This window comes from Choloepus didactylus, chromosome 2 (genome assembly GCF_015220235.1).
Source record: "Choloepus didactylus isolate mChoDid1 chromosome 2, mChoDid1.pri, whole genome shotgun sequence".
In the NCBI taxonomy this organism is placed as follows: Eukaryota; Metazoa; Chordata; class Mammalia; order Pilosa; family Megalonychidae; genus Choloepus; species Choloepus didactylus.
In genome coordinates this window covers 222699174-222709557 of record NC_051308.1, presented here as the reverse complement: position 1 = coordinate 222709557, position 10384 = coordinate 222699174, and the positions used below count along the sequence as shown (strand labels likewise).

The 10384-nt window shown below is 47.5% G+C and overlaps 1 protein-coding gene across 2 annotated transcripts in view; it reads right to left on the bottom strand.

Annotated features, from left to right (window-relative positions):
- Nucleotides 1-10384, bottom strand: part of WASF2 (WASP family member 2) — a 91191-nt gene continuing 80807 nt past the window's right edge. For both annotated transcript variants that reach the window (XM_037828025.1, XM_037828026.1), the window contains exons 6-9: nt 9465-9595; nt 7207-7362; nt 4947-5458; nt 1-3992 (exon numbers count right to left, since the gene is read on the bottom strand). In XM_037828025.1, the coding sequence (XP_037683953.1) occupies nt 3835-3992; nt 4947-5458; nt 7207-7362; nt 9465-9595 (957 nt within the window). In that variant the 3' untranslated portion in view covers nt 1-3834. The remainder of the gene's footprint in view (nt 3993-4946; nt 5459-7206; nt 7363-9464; nt 9596-10384) is intronic.

Below are 10384 nucleotides of genomic sequence, written 5' to 3'. Positions count from 1 at the left end.
TGAATGACTACAAAGGCTTTATCAAATTATTTTAAATGTTGGCATTTACGTCTTCATGTGTATACATAAAATAGTACATGGAACCTTCAGGTCACTGCAGTACAAATATGGTACACACAAGCCTGGCAGGAAAGCAAATGAGACCAGGCTTGGGGACACGGGGCTTCAAAAAACTGGGTATCCTTTTAAGGGCCTGAGAAGAATAGGGTAGAAGAGGAAAGGCAGCAACCTCAGGGTCACTTAGGGGTTTGGCTTAACCCCACTGCCCAGATCCCCAAAGGAAGCTCCTATTCCAACTCAGGGGAAAGGGAGCCATTTTCAGATTGTATCCCCATTACATTTATCTATGCTCATTCCTAAAATCTTGACATGGCAAACTCACCCTCAAGAACCCACTGGAATATGTCCTTATAAATATATTTATATCAGAGACTACAAGGCACTTTGGGAGCATTATGGCTCACTCTCCTACATGTACATCATTGTAGACAGAAAGTAAAAATTGGTTAGTTTCTCAAGTGATAACCGAATAAAGTTAATACAATAACAAAATTGTTCCCTAACCCTCACTGAGGTGCAGATTGGGGCGCATCTCTGTGCAGCACCTGGTCCCAGGTCCACTGGACCCCAGCAAAGCTCAAAGCCTGATGCCTCTCCTGAACGAAAGCCCTCTTGCCTTTGGGGCACTGCCCCCCTCCCCAGGTCCTGAGGTCAGGTGAGAGGGGCTGTGGTGGGAGGCAGCCTGAGAGCAGAGCTGGGACACGGTGGGAATGCTTAATCAGGGACACCAAAGCCACAGAGACCTCAATCTGTCCATGCTGGCGCTGCAGAGCCAAAGGACTGGCGCCGCGGGAAGAGATTTCACATTAGCCCTGACAACACCGCCTCAGCTCTGCAGTGACACTAGCCAGGGTCGTTTCTGAGGGTGCTCAAGCCCCTGGCTTCTGCTGGAGGAAAGCTGGAGCTTTGAGCTGCCCAGGGATCGCTCCGCCTGACCCCTCCCCCTCGGCTGCTCCTTTGGAATGTACTCATCTCACGACCGAGGCAAAGCCACAAGTCACTTCTGACACTGCCAGCTGGAAGCTAGGCCTCTGGGCCACAGGAATGGGGGCAGGTCCCCTGGGCTGGGCAGACCAGGAAGGGAGATGGCTCCTTGGTTTCAGCTCTTAAGAATTGTTAATTGTTCCATACTCTTAACCAGCCTCAGTCCAGTTTAAATAATCACTTAGCTTTGCATTCTACAATTACAGGATTCCAAGAACATATGATTAACTGCACTGGGTCCTTTCTCATCTTAAAGAGTTCTGGATTTTGTTTTGTGTGTGTGTGTGTGTGCACATATGCGTAAGTAGGGCCCACAGGGCCTCTCAGCTGGCTGACTGGATCCCTAGCCCCTGAGCCGAGGAGGCTTCGCAAGGCCGGCTGCTACAAAGTGCCGAGCTTGGCTGCATAGATTTTAATGAGCGCGTCAGGCAGAGCTGTGCTGTGCTCTCCGGGACTTGCAGATCATTACCAAACCAGCTGTAGGATGAGAACACAGCACATAGAAACCCTAGGAGGTCACTGAGCTAATGATCTAATCCTACCTTCTGCAGGCAGCGCCCCTCCCCACCTCCTCCTGCCCCCCAGCCCTTTCCACAGTGGACTCAGTCCATTCCAGAAGCCAAGCCAACACCACCCCCTTCAAGGTCAGAGCAGAATGACAGTGAGTGGTGGTGGCTAACCCTTTTCTGGAAAGGAGGGGGGTTGGGGATAATTTAGTCAAAGATATTAGGCTCAGACCCTGACCTGACCAGGCCCCAGAGCTCCTATTTGGGGGAACCACTGCACTCTGCTTGCCTCTCCAGCCACCTTTGGGCAGCAGCCAGGGGCACCTCAATGGCCATTTTAGGGTTCTGGTGAAAGCACCTTCAACCTCCGAAGTACAGTGGTGGAAGCAAGGGCGGGGCATACACAGCCTGGTGTGCTCAGCACTGGAACTTGTTGCCAGCCCTGTGCCAGAGACACTTGATCTGGGGAGAGGGAGGAGGGCTCGCTTGGGAGCAGCCGCAGCAGGAGGGCACGCTGGCACCTCCAGGCTCAGTATCCATGCCCCAAGTTCAAGGAAAGAAGGCAGAGGGGAGGCATTCAGGAAGGGCACAGCCGCTACTACCCATGATTATACACACTTTCCTCCAGCCAGAGGGGTTTAAGAAGGCTTCGCAATTACAACCATTTGCTGTGCTGGGTAGAGACAGATCCTGTTTCTCTTTGTTTCAGGGCTCTGAAAGCTGGAGAAGCCAGGAGAAGCCCATTTCAGCATAAGAGGCTACATAATAATAGTTGGGGCAGAAGAGGAGAAACCTCACTGTTGGCCAGAGCTGATAATTTTTTTTTTTTTTTTTGGAATAATAGCACCTGTGTATTAGCTCTGGAAAAGGGTGGGGGGAGGGAGGGAGAAGACATCAACATGTGCAGTGAAGAGCGGAGGCAGCTGGAAACAAGGCCGAGTCCCTCTGCTTTTCAGCTCTCCTCATGGCTGCCAGGCCCCTCCAGGCAGGTACCCGCAGCGGCTGCCAGCCTGAGGGACTGAAGTTTCTACAGTTGGCAGAACCTATGCTTAAAATTGGGAAATAAAAGGGGGAGGAGTTGCAGAGGAATTGAGAGCAGCACCTGTAAAAGATGCCAACCCCCTTTTTTCTCTCTGGTTCCCCAGAAGGGCAGCTCCCAAGGCACAGGAAAGCTGGGGTGGGAGATGGGGGCAGGAAAAAAATTACAAAGAGGCTATGAGGGGCTAAGCAGCATGAACAGGGCTGGCATAGGCCCTGAGACCCCACCTATGGTGAGGTCTGCAGTAGGACAGAGCCAAGACTTCTCTGCCCAGCCTCCAGCAAGTGCCCACTATTTGGTCCCAGAAAGCACAGACAACTTGGAATCAGGAACTCTGGATTCTAGCTCTGTCACTGTCCAACTGTGTGACCTTGAGCAAGTCACTTCCCATCGCTAGGCCTCAGCATCCTTAAGAGGGTAGGACCCAAGAAATTCTATCACCTTCCAGTCCTGCAGTTTCAAGTCTCTAAGCTTTACTCCTGACAGCCAGCAGAGGCCCAGATCCCTGTGTGTCAGGGCTATTTTGGTCATGGGTATTAGAGGTCAGAACTGGGCTGTGGTGTTTGAAGGCACGTGGGGGTGAGTGAGGGGCATGTAAGGGTCACCTGAATTCCACATTCACCAAGAGAGAGCCTGGGAGGGAGGCACCAACCCCAGCCTCTAGAAAGACATCATTTCTGGGCTGAGATGGTGAGACATTCTTTAGGGGATTGATGCCTCCTGGAATAAAGCGCATCCAAGGCATAGAGATGGCTTAGCAAAAGGCAGCCTCTCCCTGCTGCTAAGGGCAGAAGGGTCCAAAAAGGGGCCAGCTGTGTCCATGAAGGCCACTCTCACTGCTTTAGAATGAGAGGATGGCTGGCATTGTTTGAAATAACTGAGGGAAGAAGACCATAGTTGGAAATGGTTCCTAGAAAAAGATACTATCTCCAACTTATACCCAATCAGAGGGATCTGTTTTGGGGTTTTTCCTTCCCTTTGATAGGCAACAGGCACTTGAAGGAAAAGAGAACATCCCGGCTACTGAACCTCAGGAGTCCCAAGGGGCCTGACTATGCGGAGAGGGGAAATACAAGTTTGATTTAGAGGAAGCACTTTGGATCTATCTTTGGTTGCTTCAGGGAAGGCTCTGTCCCCTTCAAATCCACCCCACCCCCCACCTGTCCCCCATGGGACTCTTGGGATAAGCATCAAAGAAGGCAAGTCGAAGAAAAGAAAAAGGAGGTGGCCAGCAGGCAGGAAGAGCTAATCCGACCAGTCGTCTTCATCAAATTCAGAGGAGTCATCTTCTGAGTCGCTGTACTCAACAGCAATGCGACGTGACAAGATGGTGGCCACATCATTGCCCACAACATCCCGCTTCTCTTGTTCCTGCTGCTCCTCAACCCTGCGCAACTGAAAGCCTGGTGGGGGAGAGAGAGAGAAGGGTTAGGAGGTGTGTCCTCAGCCTCAGAATCCCTCCAAGACTGAGGAAGGGGGAAGCAAGAAAAGAAGAAAAGATGAGGTTTTATGAAATTGGTGGCCCCAGTGCTATACGTGTGTCTGAAAGGAAGCCTGTCATTATTGGCTTACACATATTCTCAGGCTGGTAAAGATGATCGTTTCTCTTGAGGCTTTGTGTGGCAAGTGTCCAAATACCCCACTAGCAGGTACTCAGCCTGCCCAATGCCATCCATTATAATGGAGCTCAGCTGTCCTAGATGGTCTCCTCTAGACTAGAAGTTCTTTAAGGATCACAAACAGAAAAAACTGTAATCTCTTAGGATCAGAGCTGACTACCCTGACTGAAAGAGAATAAATATTCCATGAGGATGAGATGAGGAAGAGGAGGAGAGGGAAGGAGAGAGAAGAGGGAGGAAGTGGGAGGAAAAGGAGAAAGAGGGCAGCAGGAAGGATATGAAAGGCAAAAAAAAAAAAGTGGAGAAGGAGAGTGAGTGTCTGAGTCTAGATGAAGAGGCACTCTCTAGGACAGTGAATCCTGTTTTCTTCTGAGGCAAAAAACCCTTTTGAGAATTCAATGAAAAACGGGGATCCTTCACCAAGGAAAAAAAAAAATGGAAGCACAAACACACAGAGATACATTTTCAAGGAGTTCAAAGATCCCAGGTTAAGAATCCTTACTTAAACCTTACAAGGTAGGAAAAGAAACATAAATCTTCATTATTTTAGGGTGAAGGCTTTTGTCAGGAGGATTCTGATTCCTGAGGTCCAAATCTCTCCCCACGCAATAGAAGCTGTTCCCTAAAAGCTAAAAGCTGTTCCCTAAAAGCTGTTCCATAAAAGCTAAGCCACCCTCCAGTCATCCCAGCTGCAGAAAGATACGGATTCATGATCCCAGACCCACTACTGGAATTTACCTTGACGGATGGCTGAAAGTAAGTCACTGCGGGCATCGCTCACAGGAGGCAAAGAGGACTTGGGTTTGGAGGCATCAGAAAGTGGTGGTGGCACAGTAGGCTGGCCATCTGCACCACTGAAAGGGAGAGGAGGGGGACCGGGAGGAGGAGGGGGTGGAGGTGGGGGAGGGGCTCCTCCAGCTGGTTGGGATAAGGGAGGTGGTGGCAGAATCGGGTAGTCAGCTGCTGGTGGGGGCGGAGGAGGGGGAGGGGCAGCAAAATCGGGATGAGGTGGGAAAGATGGGGGTGAAGGTGGTGGAGGGGTCCCTGGAGGCCCAAATCCTGCAGGCGGTGGTGGGGGTGGAATGCCCATCATGGGAGGTGGAGGTGGAGGGGCAGGTGGTGGAGCAAACCCAGGTTTAGGGCCCGGAGGAGAGCCCAGAGGAGGAGCTGGTGGTGGATGGCTTGGGCTGACCACACTGGATCTTTTGGGTCCAGCCAAGACAGACCCTCTTTGGTTGTCGGTTGAGTAGCTAAAAGGACAAAAAAAAAAAAAAAAAAAGAGAGAGAGAGAGAGAGAGAACCATCATCACTCTCAGGATCAAACACCCACTTATAGTTAGGCTTATATACAGCCTAGGTACATTTTGGTTGACTACACCATTTCACTTTGGCTTAAATAGAAAAACCTGGGAATGGTCAGAATAGGCCAATGATGAAATGGGCAGCCTGGTAAAGTAATGAGCTTCCCATCAGCAGAAGTGTGTTAGCAGAGATTGAGGAAAAACTACCTGAAAGAAGTAAGCCTGGGATTCCTCTGTCAGGTAAGGGCTGGCTGGATCAACTCTTGGGTCTCCTTCTAACCTTTCAGTTAGCTATCCAAGGGAAAGTACCCTCATGAACCTTCGTCTAAGAGCAATGGTCCAATGTGCAGTTGTCAGTTTAATCATGGAGCCAGGACTGAGAATGCACACACAAAAGAACTGAGATAAAATTTCAACCATTACCCACCACTGGGCTCTATTCCTCAGGCTATTAACATTCACCAGATCTTATGAGGGCACGAAACCCAAGCCAAGCTCAACAAAGCATCTTGTGTTCACGTGAGAAAAACTTGAGAGACAATGAGTCTTAATCTGAGGATATGCAGAGATGGGAAATGAATGTGCCACCAGTCTCTTGACTCAGGTTTTAAAGAGTTTAGACTGGACCTCTCCTGGGATCAGATATGCTTGGCTGCAGTTGCAAGGTCTCAGGCCATGTGTGAGGCCGAGGATTTTCTTTTTCCATCTTTGTACCTGCCCTGCACTAAAACCTACTCCTTAGAAAAGCATCCATTTTGGAGTTGAGACCGTCAAGCCTTCGCTGCACCTGACAGGGCAATCATCAAGAAATGATCTGGGAGGCAGAAGGAGATCTGGGATCAGTGGGGGGTGGGGGTGGAGGGGAGCAGAATGTACTGCTTTAGGTCCCCACCTGAGGGGTCTTCAACATATTTAATCTCTAAACAGTAACTAAGGAGAAAAGTGCACCTTATTAAGCTCTTGTAAGTCAGGCATCAGAAGGAGGAAAAGTAAACTGCAAAAACAGTCCTCAGACCTCTTTTTGGCCACTACTGGCTAACTCTTCCTCTGCACACCTTTGCCAGGGACAGTGACAAATGCCAAAAAGGACAGATTATAAATTTCCTCCCCCTTTTCACTTTGTTTCTGGAGAGTCTCTCCAGCAATGCAGCAAAATGAACCAGAAGCAATGAGAAACGCGACTCTGCTAGGTTCCCAGTTAATTAAGCAAGATATCTCCTAAAATGTTTTATGAACAGAAGATTGTACCACTTCATTTCATATTGGGTTAAAGCTAACTAATAAAAGCAAGAGCTAAGTTGGCCGCTATCTGTTCAGGTGTAGGCAGAATAGCTAATAGTTGAGAACACAGGCTCTGGAGTCAGACTGACCTGCTTTCCAATCATGGCTCTGCCTCTTACTGGCTGTGTGACCTTAGGTAAGTTAATTGACCCTTCTGTGTCTAATAGCTTCCTCATCTGTAAAATGGGGATCACAACAGTACCTATCTCAAGAGAGCTGCTGTGAGTATTAAGTAACATATACAGTGCTTAGCATAATGCCTGGCCCCTTGCAAGCGTGAAGAATGTTCATTATTTCTATTACCTAGACAGATTTGCCTGACATTATTTTAGTGGTCCCGTACTGGATTGTAAACTCTTATTTTGTTCTTGAATGTTTAACCACCCAGAGTGGAAGGAAGAGGTACCACCATTTACCTGAATTCTGCTGGTGGGGGAGGTAAGCTGTCCTCAGAGAAGGAAGGAGAAGGTGGAGAAGCGGAGTCTGACTGTGGTGGTGGTGGATAGCTGCCTGCACCCACGTTTTCAACAGAACCAATGCTGCCATTCTGGTACACCAGTGTGGGTGGATACCTAACAATGAACCCAATGCCAAAAGTGTCATTTAAAGATGCTGAGTGGTTACTTTCTTTTTTTTTTCTTAGAAGTCACCATAAAAATGCATTTGATATACAAAAACAATTACGAAGAAATAAAATGAGTATATTCTCCATTATACCGAAATCTTATTTTAGGACTAAATAGTCTACTGTTAAACAGATGTTTCTGCTGAGTTGTTGATAGTAATGAGATTCAACCCAGATTACCAAAACTACGCTGTTTCTTTCCCAGTGTTGGCCTTGCCAAACTCAGCAGTTCTTTTAAATTCTCTCCCAAATATTAGGTGGAGCCTGTATCTAAATCTCAAAGTCTGTCTTATGGTAAAGGGCGAAGCCAAGCCCCACAGGCTAGTGAGCTGCAAACATGTGACTGGCACATAGCTTGGTTTTCAGGTAGCAAGCTCCACAGCGCTCAAAGGCTAAGGAGCCAAGGATGAATGCAGGCTGCCATGTGGTAGTTAGATGTGGTCTCTCTGTCAGCTCTCACATCAAACAAAATGAGCTGATGATTAAAGTGGGGTGCTTGGGCTTGCCTTATAAAAGCTGAGCCTCAGAGCACTGGACCTTGGGTGAATTTGCTCTGTGTGAACAACAAACCTCCAAATAAGCACAAATACACCAACCATTAGCTAGCAAAATTTGGCTGGCTCTGCTCCACAGCCCTCCTCTTCTTTCCACCATTGTTGGGTTGCTCAAGAACCCATCTAAAACAGACCCCAGGGAAAAGGGTTGGAGGGAACTAACTGAATCAAACGATGTTCTGATGTGGAAAATTTCCAAGGCCTGGAGCCCCGGAGGGTTAGGACATCTCTTTAGAGGTTCATCAGCAAGCATGTCCAGATAGACTAGCCATGCAGCCTAACCCCAACCCTCTTAGACAACAGGAAAATGGGAAGCAAAGCTCTCTCTCTCCCACCCCTCATTCCACACACAAAAATAAACACAAAATTGTTGGCATTCTGAACATGCAAGCTTCTGGACTGAGAGTCACTGAACCTATGACAAGTGCCTGTATGAACAGCACAGGTCCAGGGAACAAAATGGTGCCTTTTACTGGAGGTAAAGGTAATGAAGGTATCCTCAGGGAGGGGGGCTGATTTCTCTGTAGAGAAAAAGGTTTGTTTTTATTCTTTCACCATCTTCGTTACTTTTTAAAACAAATCTCTTAATACAGGAAGAACAAGTATCAGTCAGAAGTGTCAAGATTTTAAAAAGACAAGATTTTCATGGTGGAGGAGTTATCCCTAAAAGCAAGAACAACTCAACTCTTTCCTTTTATCATTCCCAGATACCCGGCAGGGGCTGGCATGATTCTCTGACGGCAAGGATACACTGTATTTAGGGAGAAAACCAGGGCGACGTTCATGCCAAGCAGTAGTGGTGACCTGGCTTTGAATGTCACACAGGTCAGACACCAGGATAAGCATCAAACCCAAGCTTTAAAACCCATTTTTTCTCTTTAAAACTCCAGTGTAATTTGGTATTGGGAAATGGGGTCAGACTGACATCTACTATTTCTCCATGGAGATATATAGCCTCAATACTGGCCAGGCAGCCTTTCCCACACTGTCTCTAAGGTCTGCATTCAGTCTCTTGGCCAGACTCTCTCATGAGACTGACAAAGGCTGACTGAAAAGTTGCTTTGGTAATGTGCATGAACTCCCTGCCTGGCCCTACCCACTTCCCTGAAATGCCCAGCTCTTAAGCATGACCTTCAAATCAATGCTCTGGAGGCAAAGGGCTTCCAAGACCACTTTTCTTCCCTTTCCAATCTTTCCTCTGAGGCCTCAGACATCCAGTGTCAGGCAGAATAAGGGTGCTAGAAGACACAGACTTTCCTTTCAGGACCACTCGGGCACTCCGGTCACATCATTTAAACTGCTGAGTCTACTGATTTATTTAGCAAATTTTAATCACCAGATGGATGCACTTTAAAGTAGCTCATTAATGGTAGTATTGATCTAAGCCACACAGACAGACTGCAAGGGGTGTGAAAGGTGTCACGCCAGAGCTGTCACACTCTTGTTCTCAGGTCCCTTCAAAGAATACTACCAGTAGTTCAAAAGCATGACCTACCCAGCAGGCCCCAGCTTTTCTTTGGACTCCACAAATTCCTGTCCCATCTTCATCTTCTCCCATTCTTCCTTACGTGTCTTGATTTTACGTGGGTTCACATTCCCTCGATTTGGATTATCTTTCTTCTCTTTCTATAATAAAAAGGAACAGTAAATCTCTTGTAAAACATTTTCCAAAGTTCTCCTTTAAAAGTCCATTCACCTTCAGAGATGTACATGCAAGACTTGATTTTGCCTAGACAACACACAGTAATGCTTCAAAATGTATAGAATTACTGGGTGTGGAGTGACCTAGAAGCTCATGAATCCAAATCCCCTCCTGGGTAAAATATTTGCTCATTTTCATGCTTAAGCACCTCTAGTGATGGGAAACCTGCTACATTTTTGGGTGAAACATCCACATTTTTGAACAGCTCTAATTGTTAGGGATTAGTAAACAGCTATTTTACTATTTGCTCTGCCACCAAGGTCTGTCAAGAGAGAGAAGTAATGGCAACTGGAGATATCTGGGGCAGTTATAAGGAAATAGTTAAAAAAACAAAACAAAACAAAACAAAAAACATCAATGAAGAATCCTTCAGCCTATGCACCTATACTAGCCCCTGGCATTCTCTTGGGACTCCTGAAAGCCTTACTAATGGGATTGTGAGGTTGCAACTGATAGATCACATACATACACACACCACTAAGAGTCTAAGGGGAGAGGAGCATCTCCCCAAATTAGGCATATTCTCCCTCCCTTCCCAACCAGGAACGAAGGTGTTAAACTCCTCCTGTTGCAAATCAAACACTGCAGTGCCTTGTGCTGATCTCTGAGAAATGAGCTGCAAAACTGGCAGGGAAGGGACTCGCCTAGCTAGAGTGTCTAGCAGAGTCAGGTGCAAATTGCAAGAGAAATAAATGGTGAATAGAAAGTCAATT